At 41.5% G+C, this 13,152-nt stretch overlaps 1 protein-coding gene across 2 annotated transcripts in view; it reads left to right on the forward strand.

The window, feature by feature from the left end:
* Positions 1-13,152, forward strand: part of FTO (FTO alpha-ketoglutarate dependent dioxygenase) — a 379,547-nt gene that overhangs the window by 120,859 nt on the left and 245,536 nt on the right. For both annotated transcript variants that reach the window (XM_055332216.1, XM_055332217.1), the window contains exon 3: positions 1,546-2,170. In XM_055332216.1, coding sequence (XP_055188191.1) covers positions 1,546-2,170 — 625 coding nt within the window. The remainder of the gene's footprint in view (positions 1-1,545; positions 2,171-13,152) is intronic.

Here is a 13,152-nt window from a genome sequence, read left to right on the forward strand (position 1 = left end):
AGGCCATAAGCACTGCCTTTTGCTCTGCCTATAAAACATGTATAGTATTATAAAATGTAAATAAAATTTCTCTTCTCCCCTTGGGTCCTCTCCAGCACACTTTGCATCAACTCCCGGTTCCCCCTTTGGCCTCCCAGGCTCCATGTGGTCTGGCCTCTGCCTTCCCTTCAGCCTCACCGCATGTCACTCTGTCTTTGGCGCTTTTGCTCTAGTAAAACTGTCTTTCTTTTTGTCTCTAGAACAGTCTGGTGTCCCTCCTCAAAGCTTTTGCGGTCTTTGGTCCCTTCCTGATACTTAATGCAACTTGGGATTGCTTTCTCTTATTTATTACCTGATCTGGTAGAAAGCTCTGTGAGGGCAGGAGCATATCTCTGTGTAGTGTTTGGTGGGTGCTCTGTATACATGTGGAATGAAAAAAAATGAAGATATAGAAGGAATGTGTTTCAAAAATCATGGGCAAAAGAGTACTGAGAAGGTACCGATTAGATTAACCTTTACAGGATCAAATGTAAAATCCTGTGCTTTGGTTAAAAAAAAAGTCCATTTCATCGTACAGAATCTGGGAACTCTGGCTTGTCACCTGTTCCTAACTCCTAGGAGCCAGAGTGGTGGCTGAACAGGTAATGAAGTCCTCCACTGTGGTAATAAATCTATGTGTTTCCATATTAAAGGAGGGATTATTTTGCAGTATTCTCCTCCAGTGACACCAGTAAAACGATCACAACTTTTTCAATCACAATAGAACACCTCATTTATTCACCCATTTATTCAATATGTCCTGAATACACTCTGAGCACTAGTCTTATTGTTGTAAACAAAATTCTCCTGGCTCTAGTATTCATGGGACTTGGTACCTAATTCCCAACTTGAAGTGATTTCTCCTTCAGTGAAAGTATTAAAGCAGAGACCAGTTTGTCATTTATTGGGAGGCAGAGCAAGTTCGTGGTTCAGAACTCCTGCCCTGGAACCAGACTCGAGAGCTCAGGGGCTTCAAATCCCAGCTACAATATGTATCAGCTATGTGACTCTGGGCAGGTATTAAAAATGTCTCTGTGCTTCCAGATTCTCCTGTCTAAACCAGAGACAGTAACAGTACTGCCACATGAAGTTGTGAGTCACAAATGAGTTAATGTGTCTAAATCATTTAGAATAAGACATAGTACTTAGTAAGCCCTTAATAAATAGATGGTAAGCAGTTAATTAATAAAATCATGTTGTCTGGAGGGCCAAAGGTTGGCAGACAGATTGAGGGCAGGGAGAAGTAGCTGTAGAGGGAGCCTGGGAGATCAAAGCAGAAAGTATTATTATTTTATTTATATTAAAGATGAATAATTTGAGCTTGGACTTGAAAATCTTGACTGGACAGTTGATGACATTTGTTTCATGTAGCCTTCTGTTTGAGGCTGGAGAGATGCAAGTCCTGTATAGAAATACTACCTGACAGTTTTATTTTTTCCTCCTAACGCTAACAAAGAAACACTCTTCTGGGAATGACAAACTCATGGCTCTCCATGAACACATATTTTTGCTTTGGTTTTGTTTTAGTGGCAGCTGAAATACCCGAAACTAATTCTCCGCGAAGCTGGCAGCGTACCTGAGGACCTCCATAAAGAAGTTCAAGAAGCCTTCCTAACGCTGCACAAGCATGGCTGCTTCTTTCGGGACCTGGTTAGGATCCAAGGCAAAGATTTACTCACTCCAGTATCTCGCATCCTCATTGGTAACCCAGGCTGTACCTACAAGTACCTGAATACCAGGCTCTTTACGGTGCCCTGGCCAGTGAAGGGTGCTAGTACAAAATACGACGAGGCCGGGATAGCTGCTGCCTGTCAGACCTTCCTCAAGCTCAATGACTACCTGCAGATAGAGACCATCCAGGCTTTGGAAGAACTTGCTTGCAAAGAGAAATCTAATATCGATGCCGTGCCGGTGTGTATAGGTCCAGATTTCCCCAGGGTCGGTATGGGGTCCTTTGATGGACAAGATGAGCTGGACATTAAGAACAGAGCAGCATACAACGTAACTTTGTTGAATTTCATGGATCCCCAGAAAATGCCATACCTGAAAGAGGAGCCTTATTTTGGCATGGGGAAAATGGCTGTGAGCTGGCATCATGATGAAAATCTGGTGGAACGGTCGGCGGTGGCAGTGTACAGTTATAGCTGTGAAGGTACAGTCTGCTCTGGGAAGACGCAGCCCTGAGTGGCACATGAGTCGTGGAAGCTCTGGAGGTGTGCGTGTGCTTGAGTGGGAGTAAGTGAGCGTGTGTGTGTACCTGTACGGACATGGCTGTCATGTGTCCTTTGTAGGTTTGCCACACCCAAGTATCTGCAGAGTGTACCTCTTTCTCATCTAGTGGGGCTGTCTAGCTCATTGTTACACTGTACTTAGATGGAATATTTCTATGTGTAAGCACTACTGTCATTCTGTCTTTCTCATGCCCAGAGAGCAGCATCTTGGTTTCAGACAGCCAACTGCCTTTCTCTAAAGCTCCCGTAGCCTGCACAGTTGCTATAATTAACTTGCTGATAAAGGGCTGGGAAAACAAAAATCTGTCAAATCTTTCCAGGTTCCCATAGGTGCACATTTCCAGTCTTGCCAAGATACTTTATTGTGGTTGACATCACTATCTTGATGGGAGTGATTTGTCAAATATGGACTTGTTCTTGGCTTCATAGAGATTTGACTACTGTCCTTCCTGGCCAGAAGCAGTTGAAGTGGGTTGTGGCAGCAGACAGTCCTTTGGTTTTAGGGCACTCTCCCAACGACCCCCTCCCCCATCAGCTCTATAGTTTTAGACTGCAAAGGGGTGCTGTGGGCAATCTTGTTCTTGAAGTTTCTGAAATCTGGCCCTCTTGGAACAGAGATCATAGGACTACCTTTTTGTGGCCTACCAGAACTTTCCTTCTTCTGTTGTACAGTTTCTGCGTGTTTTGGGACTTCATTGTTTTTCAGCATGGGGTTACAAAAAGATAGTTGAGCATATCCAGTATAGCGTGACTATTGCTGACTTTGTCCTGTGCCTGAGCATTTGATAAAGGATGACAAGACACAGCATTACTCTGTTTTCTGTTTATCTCTTCTACCTGCTTATTGAAAGATGCTTGGAAAACCAGGGAATGGACTGGAACAGTGAAGGGTCAGGTCACTGCTCCCTGAAAACTGTTTTTGTTAATTGGATGTTGTTAACACTGTATGCTTTTTGTTTTCTAAACTGTTTTGGAAAAGAGATTTTTTTTAAAGATTTTATTTATTTATTCATAGAGACAGAGAGAGAGAGAGAGAGGCGCAGAGACACAGGCAGAGGGAGAACAGGCTCCATGCAGGGAGCCCGATGTGGGACTCGATCCAGAGTCCCCAGGATCACGCCCTGGGCTGCAGGCGGCGCCAAACCGCTGCGCCACCGGGGCTGCCCCGGAAAAGAGATTTTAAAAAAGAAATTCTCTTAGTTCTCTTGAAATTGCTTGCCATTTTCCAAGCTCAGACATTTCCTCGGGATAGCTAAAATATCTTAACCCATGTCCTCAGCCCAGAACAAGCAAGTAGTTTAGGTGTTGGAAATTTTACCAGTTTCCCTGGCACCTTAAATAATGATGCTGACCTAAGAAAATTGCTCCAAAGGGGATTTGATAGTGTCCTAATGGAAGGAACTGAGCTCCTCTGATCTTTACTAAGGTACTGCCAAGGATTTGGGAACAACCACGTCCAACAACTCTGATGGGGAGGGAACAGTGTATCCAGTTTGTTAGTTTCCTTCTTCAGGAGGCTGCTCTCTGAAGCTGAGGCTGTTGAGGCCATGGTATGTGATAGCTCAGACTGCTACAGAGATGGCTTTGTGCCCCGATGGCCTCTCAGCCCTACAGTTTAAGAGTCCTATTGTTCTCTCAGAGCATGGAGGATCAAGTCTCTTTTGAAACCTAGAATATTGTTCAGAAGGAATTTATATTTCGAATGAATGGTTTCTATGGTTGGGAGAACTTAAGACTGATAAAGTATACAAGTATACATAAATACATAAAGGTTTATCCTTGTAACTGTCATCTGGAGGAGGGAACTGCAGAATTGCAGTCTGTAAGAGCAGTATGATTCCTTTGTTCTCTTAGAACAAATCCCAGAGAATCCCAGAACTTCATCTAATAAATAATAACAATTCCAGGAGCTCTCATTTATTGAGCACTTACTATGTACTGGGCATTGGTAGAAGCATTTTACATATGTTAATCCATTTTATTTTTATACCAACCCTGTCAATGAAGTAGTGCTGTTCTCTTCGTTTTATAGGTGAGGACACTGAGGCACAGAGGGATGATGAACTTTTCCATGGTTATATAGCTGTTAGCGGAGGTGGGATTTGAACTCAGATGTTCTGGCTTCGGAGTCTTAACAGCTAAGGCTAACTGCCTTTGAGCAGATATTTCCTATTCTTGCAGTATAGCTCCCTCTGGGATTTGGGTTTTTAAAATGTCCACCTCTGTATAGGTGGAGGGAATGTTCTACTTGCTCTTCCTAGCAGGTCCTGTATCCTCTCCTCTTCTGCCCACCACTTCGCTTCTCTCCTCCCACAACATCTGCCATGGCTTTTTACACATGCTATCAGGTGATTGGAATGCATTAGATGCTTATTCTATGAAATGGAACCTTTCTCTAGGTCTCCAGCTATGTGTGTGATGTTGAGTCAGATGGTTTACAAAGCATGTGCCTTGAAACTTTTTGGTGGATGCATTTCTTCCAGGTGACAAGTGATATGTTTACTTCTCTGGCCTGCCTGTAATCTTGCCAAAAGTATGGCAAGGGTGGACTTGAAGAGAGCCATTTGGGTTAATATTACAGCCGAGGTTAGGAAGTACTTGAAGGGGATAAAGAGAATGGAAATTTCAGACAACCGTACTGTTTTCTGAGGCCCTGAACATGATTTGCCAAGCAACTGCTAAAGAAGTTCAGTTGGCTCTTCTTAGGGAGGCTCCAAAGGGGTAATTCAAATGCCCTTTTTGCCTTGAAAGGGCAGGTGAAGTAAAGTATGCTCTTTTGATTATAACTTTGCCATCAGTGAGATCTGGAAGGGACTTTGGAAATCACCTAGTTCAAGCATCTCATTTTACAGATGAAGACACTCAGGCGGGGAGAATGGCAGTGACTTGTCCAAGGTCACACAGTTCCCTAGTGACAAGGAAGTGTTGTTACATGCCACAGGAGTTCACATGAAATGCGTTGGGAGTTCAGAACAGAAGAGATTACTTCCTGCTGAAATTAAATTCAGGTGTAGCTTAAGATCCTTCAGGACTTTGCTTTCAATACTTTTTCCCAGTGAAATCTTTATGTAGATTTATCATGAGTCAGTCATCCGTCTTTAGTTTATTTCTGTGAGTAGAGGTCATTGAGAAGTAATTTGTATAGGATACGTGTAATTATATACTAAATTCATTGGCTTCACAAGCCGTGCTAGTTAATAGATATCCCCAGTAAGAAGATTGAGATGGTACAATATTTAATCAGGAATGGCTTCAGGGAATTGTGTGTAAATAGGCAGAGTATTTGATTTTCCCATGCTAGCTTTGCTGGCAATTGCTTGTTACTCCTGGTTATTAAAAATGGAAAAACGAAAAAAACCCAAACATATATACATACACAGGCACAAATTTTAGCAGAGAAGGCATTAACAACTCATTGTTTAATACAGTCCTACACCTTGTTCTCTGACTGGAATACCTTCAAAAGGGTCGAGTAAATAATTATTGGTTACTTTTATGTTCATTTGGAAGGAAACATTTTTTGCAGCATTTTCTTTATAGGAAAAATAATTCTTTTTTTTTTTTTTTTTGGAAAAACAATTCTTAAGAATTTTAACTAGTGCCAAGTATTGCAGATTCTTGATATTATTTTCCAGATTTCCCAAGAAGAGCAAAGGAAGAAAAGGAATCCATAGTTTCTGCTGAGTATGTGATAGGCTAGAAAGTAGAGACTTTATAATAATTTTCTTGGAATTCTAGGATTCCCATTCATGTCTTTGACTCAGGAAAAGTTGAAATCACTTATGGATGGAAATTCGTTACCATAATTCTTGAATCTTTACTTTGAAACAAGTTTCGTATTACTGAGCTCATCTTTGAGAGCATGACAGGCTAGATTGTAACTGCAGCTATGGGTTTTGAAGCATTCATAATTTTGAAAAATACTGTGATATTTAATGTTTTCCTTAGCCTCCCACATCCCTGTCTGAGATCTCAAAGCTCATTTGACTGTGTTTCATTGTAAAAAACTACTAATGCCATGTGCTATTAGTAATTTTTTTAAAAGATTTATTTATTTCAGAGAGAAAGAATGAGAGGGTGCATGTGTGCATACATGGGGGGAGGGGCAGAGGGAGAGGAAGAGAGAGAATCTCAAGCAATCTCCCTGCTGAGCATGGAGCCCAATGTGTGGCACAATCGCACAACCCTGAGATCATGACCTGAGCTGAAATAAAGAGTTGTAAGATGCCCAACCGACTAGGCCAACTAGGCGCCCCTGCTAGTTATTTGTGAAGTCACTTACACTGTTCAGTAAAACTTTTTGGTTGGTCTAAGTCACATTTTATTTAATCCCTATGTAATTATATGTGCATTGAACAGTAAGCAGCTACTGTCTGCCAAACATTCTTCTAGATGCTGAGCTTAGAACCGTGAACAAAAATCCCTGCCCTCACAGAGCTTGTTTTAGCAAGGAGAGACAGGAAACAAACAAGAAGGTTGTTAACAAGCGGGAGGCACAGGTGTACGGTTTTATTTTATTTATTTACTTAATTTAATAAAGATTTTATTTATTCATGAGAGACACACACGGAGAGAGAGAGAGAGGCAGAGACACAGGCAGAGGGAGAAGCAGGCTCCATACAGGAAGCCTGATGCGGGATTCAATCCTGGAACTGTGGGATCACGCCCTGAGCCAAATGCAGATGCTCAACTGCTGAGCCACCCAGACGTCCCAGATGTACAGTTTTTTTTTTCTTTAAGATTTTATTTATTTATTCATAGACACACAGACACACACACACACACACACACACACAGAGCGGCAGAGACACAGAGGGAGAAGTGGGCTCCATGGAGGGAGCCCGACGTTGGTCTCGATCCTGGGTCTCCAGGATCATGCCCCGGGATGCAGGCGGCGCTAAACCGCTGCACCACCCGGGCTTCCCAAGATGTACAGTTTTAAATAGGAAAGTAGGGGCAGCCCCAGTGGCTCAGCGGTTTAGCGCCACCTTCAGCCCAGGGCATGATCCAGGAGACCCGGGATCGAGTCCCACATCGGGCTCCCTCCATGGAGCCCGCTTCTCACTCTGCCTGTGTCTCTGCCTCTCCCTCTCCCTCTCCCTCTCCCTCTCCCTCTCTCTCTCTCTCTCTCTCTCTGTGTGTGTGTGTCTCTATGAATAAATAAATCTTTTAAAATAAATAAATAAATAGGAAAGTAGGCTTCCTTTAGAAGATCAAATTTGAGCTAAGATTATAAAGAGAATGAGCGGGACCAGCCTGGTGGGTAGAGGGAATATCGAAGGCCCAGAGATGGAATGTGATGTTGAGATATCTCAGAAACAGCAAGTATGGATGGAATTTAGTGAGAGAAGAGGGGGAGTAACAGCAGTGAAGACAGAAAGGAAAGCAGTGAAGGCAGAGTGGATAGAAGATATTAAAGAAGTAATACTGTAATACAAGGTACTGGGTTGTCCATGGCATAGCATAAGGTAGGAGCCATTGTGGTTTTGAGTAGAAGGAGGGAGGCTGCACTGGAAGCAGGAGAAAGGGGCTATTGTAGTAATCCAGATTAGAGAAGGTGGGCCAGATTAGAAGAGGCAGAGGCGATAAAAATGTTTTTATGGTGTCACCCATCTTCACTTGTGAAGAGTGACAGTGTTCAGTGCTGATGAGAAAAGAAAATCCACAGTACCATCTCCCGGTTGTCAAGGGAAGGCCAGCCAATACGAATGGCTGATTCCCCCCTCCCTCAATAGTTTTATTGCAGTATAATTTACATACAATAAACTGCACATATTTGAAATTTACAGTTGCATAAGTTTTAACACCCTTGTGAAACCAGGACCACAGTCAAGATAGTGAACATACCCATTATCCCTCCTCGTGTCCCTTGGTTGATCCCTGATAATTAACAATGTTGAGCTTTGTTTCACTGTTACTTGGCCATTTGTGTATCTTCTTTGGAGAACTGTCTCTTCAAGTTTTGTTTAAGATTTATTTATTTAATTTTAGGGGGAGAGGCCAAAGGGAAAGAGAGTTCTAAGCAGACTGCAGTGAGCATGGAGCCCAACATGGGGCTTGATCCCACGGCCCTGAGATCACAACTTGAGCTGAATCCAAGATTCAGACATTTAACTGACTATACCGCCCAGGTGTCATTGCCTCTTCAGCTTTTTTGTCCATTTTTGAATCGGGTTGTTTTTTAGTTGTTGAGTTTTAGGAGCTCTTTATATGTTGTGATTACTAATCTCTTAACAGATATATGATTTACAAATATCATCCCCAAGAATGGCTGAATTTTTAATGATGTATTCATGTGATAAGTTGGAGATGACAGATTTTGGAGTGGAACAAGCTTTATTGTCTAGGACCTTAATTGGGCAATTTAATTCTGTATTACTGAATGACATCATCTATATCAGCACCCTAGAAATGCTTCTTTCCAGTGTATTTTTTTCCCCAAGCAATAACCACTGCCCTGCCTTCTGAGGCCTTACATTAATTTTGTGCATGTTTAAGTTATGAATTAGAATTGTAAGCCCCTTGAAGATGTGGTTTGTATCCTTCTTTGTAGGTATATATAATGGGAGAAAAGTAAGTATTTGTTGCCTAAAGTCAGTATTTTTAGTTTCGAGTAGTATATGCCTTTCATCTACATTCTGGCCGCTGTCCAATAACTGATTTCTGCAACTACCATCTCTGTTTAGAATTAGGATTCTTTTGATGGCAAATAGCAGATACATGGCCTAAACAGACTTAATTTAAAAAGATAAGGCATTGTCTCACTTAATACAAAGCCCAGCAGTGTGTCACTGGCCTCAAGTGGACCTTATTTCAACAGTTAATAGTGTGGTCAATTTCCAGTCCCTTTCCCTTCATCCTTTGGCTCCTCTTAACTGCTTGCCTCCGTTGGGGCAAGCAGACTTCTCCTGGCCCCCAAATGCCTGCCCCCAGCTATTGTGGCCACTCCCTTTCTTGTTTAAGAGCTTTGAGAAGGACAAACACTGGGTGTTAGACAGGTATTTGGAACTCTGGGTGAGCTTTTCCTGAAGCTAGATGAACAAACAATTATCTTTTCTGATTAATCCTGTTTGGTTCTGATCTTCTATGTTATTTACAATGTGAAAGGTTTCTCGTAAATCTCTATGACTCTGTCCTTTTCCTGATGTTGCTCAAGGAGTTAAAAGCTCTATTGTTAGAAAGTCTGGTTTGGAGAATGTATTGTTTGAGAAATATCTTTGATTCCTCTTCTCATTTCATATTTTACTTCATAATGTAACGGTTTTGAAACTTTAGCCAAGGGCCCCCAGAACAGTTTCTTTTTTTTAATTTTTTAAAAAGATTTCATTTATTTATTCATGAGAGATGCAGGCAGAGGGAGAAGCAGGCTCCATGCAGGGAGCCCGACTTGGGACTCAATCCCAGGACTCCGGGATCACACCCTGGGCCAAAGGCAGACACTTAACCACTAAGCCACCCAGGTGTCCCCACAGAAAAGTTTTTATCTTCTTTTCTCACTTTTGCTTTTTCCCCCCAAGTCCATGAAACATGATGTAATGAGATTCTCCTATGTATGTGAATATTTGTATCTTAATTTTTTTTTTCCAAATGCTTAATCAGAAAGCTGACAGAGCCAGACATCATGTTGAAAGGCTTTAGACTTCTTGAGAAAGAGTTTGCCACATTTCTCCTGAAAACCCAGAAAACTTCTGATTAATTTTATAATCTATCGGTGTCAAGGGACTATGTTTTTTTCTGAATTGCTTGTTTTGAGGCATCTGAGAGCAGCTTCCAGCTTCTTCTTATAGACTCTGAGCTGGAACTGATTAGGCCCCCCCCCCCCCCAACTTCAAATGTCTCTGAAATAATTTCTTCAGACTATTCATTCCTCAGTGGCTGGGAAGGAGTTTAAGTCGAGCTGGTGCAGGCCTGACTACTTGTTCTTCACAACCAAACAAGGATAGCGTTACTAAGTTGTAGAAATCTTCCAGGGCAGTTTCTCCTTGGCTAACCCTTATTTTCTTAAGTACATGCCTTTCAAGAGTGTTTCCCAAATGTTCTCTGGCTTATGCCATTTGCCATTGCTTTGGAAACCTGTCCAGAAAAATTATACAAAGTCTGTACACAGAAGTGTCTACTTTCCAAAGGAATACTCTGAAAAACAGATCTAACCTATGAAAAAGTCTTTAGCATCTATTACTGCCCTCAGTCTAAGTTCCTTATCACGGTTCTCAAAACCCTTTGTGTCCTAGCCTCTGCCTCCCTCTCCAGCCTCTTTTCTTGCAAATGTATGTCATTTATGTGATACACTTGCAACTCAGAATTAATTATGTTCTTGTACACCCAACATGCCATCCCCCCCTACCCAGAAGATGTCTTCCAAACCTCATACCGTACCCTCTTAACCCTCTGACTCCCTCCCTTTGTTCAAAACGGGTTCTCCATCCCAGACACTGGAATATCACAGATCAGCCAGCACGGACAGAGAAAGCATCATGAGGTTTTGTATACCAGCTAGCTGGCTGCAATTTCTGGGTTTCTCCTGCCTCAAGATCTGGGACATGGATAGGAAGGGACCTAGAACTAGAAGGACTTAGGTCCTTCTGGGTGTGGAGTTAAAAAAAACAGAGAATATAATTGCCTAGGCTAGAGTCTTAGAAATCTTAGCACTTGGCCAAAGGAATAGGGAATAGGAATTGGGCTATTTTTTAAAGATATTATTTATTTATTCATGATAGACACAGAGAAAAAGAGAGAGAGAGAGAGAGAGGCAGAGACACAGGCAGAGGGAGGAGCAGGCTGTATGCAGGGAGCCCGACGTGGGACTTGATCCCAGGTCTCCAGGATCACGCCCTGGGCCAAAGACAAGCGCTTAAACCGCTGAGCCACCGAGACTGCCCGAATTGGACTATTTTTAATGTGTGGTGATAATGAACATAAATTTACATATCAGAGAAATTAGTGACATACAGTATTAATGGTCTATGTTATTAAATGTGGTGCAAAATTTCAAGCAATATATTTTATTTGATTAGAACTGTCTTGTCTTCCTTCATGCTCAGTCTTCTGTCTTTGGTTCCTATGTGACAGTGGTTCCATACAGCTTTAGAAATACAAACAAAATATTGGATGGCATTTATCTTTTACCAAATGGGAATTCATTGCTCTTCAAAAACTAGCGTTTAAAAAAATCAAATTGGTTAATTTGATGGGGGGAGTTGGTATTTTAAACTTGACGTTTAAATTTAGCATTCTTTTCTATTTTGTCACATCTTTTACTTCTTGAACAGTTTGGTTAGTGGGAGCTAGGAAGACATCAAACGCACTGAGACACAATCCTTTCAGTGTTACTGAGGTTTAAAGGCAAGTAGGAGCCTTTGCCTCTGCTTGTTTGCAGAATAACACGAAGCAAGAGTAATCAGCTGCAGTTGCTATAGATAATTACAAGTTGATTTTATTGAGAAAGTGAGCAACACTATACTTATGCATTAAAAAATTTATCAGATGCACAGCTTCCCTCCCTCTTCCATACCCAGCACAAGGGGGGGAAACAAACCTTCAAGAAAACTTATTTTAATGAGAACATTTCAAAGGTGCTAGATTTATGGGAGACATCAGGAAACATCGGTTGCTATTACTGTCTCTATTTGCCATTCAAGACTTTATTGGTGCCATATTGGGACAAGGGGGGAGAGTAGATAGAGGGGAAAGTTGTCAACCAGCCCATTAGCCAGTGAAGATCACCACTTAGCAGAATAGCCATACTCACTGGCTTGAAACCACAACAGCATCATTGTCATTGTAATTTAAAAATCATTTCTTTTTAAAGTTCAGTCATAGTTAATTTCACCAGAGACAGACACATGAAAAACCTTCTTAAAATATTTCTATTCTTTTTCCTGGTGCTCCTTGCTACATCCGTTATCATTAGGGCTCTCTGGAATGAAGCCACCAAAAGCCCTAGGGTATCACAGATATAAACATACGATTTCTCATAGCAGTATTCTTTTGCTAAATTGATCTACTTATCAAATAATTTAGCATTAATTACTTTATTATGTTGTATGCTAACACTAGTTGCATGACATCATTCTTATTTTATTCAGCCTGGCTTCCTCCCTAATATGTGCAGTAGACATCTCTATCAAATCACAAATATTAAGACTTAGAGCAGGGTTGTTAAATGTTTTCTGAATAAGGGGCTGGCCAGATTATGAATATTTTTGGCTTTGTGGGCCTTACGGCCTATGTCTTAGCTACTCAGCCTTGGACAGTGCATAAATGAATGGGCGTGACTGGCTTCCAGTTATTTTATGTAAGTAGGTGATAGGTATGGTTTGCCTATGGGCTCAAACAAAGTTTGTAGATTTAAAAGCCTATAGGGGCTAGGCAGGTACTGCCGATGAGGGAAATGGCTGACGGAGACAGTCACCAGCAGAAAGCACATGCCTTGTCTAAAAGGGGCAGCTGCTTTTAGCTTGGGACTGGCTCAGGGATACCGGATCCTGTAATTCAAGAATAGCTGGACGTTTGTATCTTTATGCAAAAACACTTGTCTCAGTTGGCAGCTAACTTAGTTTTGTTAAGAAAATGTAGTGCACGTCAAGTTGTACACCTTTTGCAGGTTCTTTTTTGGTCTATAAGATCAAGTTTTACAAATTCCAGAATTTCAGCCATAGTTATGTATTATGTATAAGTAAGACATGCCTAGAGAATGTCATCAGGTGTGGATAGCAAATGTCTGCTATATTTGTTCTGTTGCTGCTAACTCCTCCTTCTAGTGCCAGTGACAAACATTATTAATTATACCACTCTTTCCTGCTGAGCTTGGAGAAAAATTCAGAATAATTCCATACCTGGGCTCACAAAAGCCATGACCAATGAATAAGTTGTGTCCTCTGATATGTAAGGTGTTTGTCATTCA

The sequence above is a fragment of the Nyctereutes procyonoides genome, unplaced genomic scaffold, assembly GCF_905146905.1.
Source record: "Nyctereutes procyonoides isolate TBG_1078 unplaced genomic scaffold, NYPRO_anot_genome, whole genome shotgun sequence".
Lineage (NCBI taxonomy): Eukaryota > Metazoa > Chordata > Mammalia > Carnivora > Canidae > Nyctereutes > Nyctereutes procyonoides.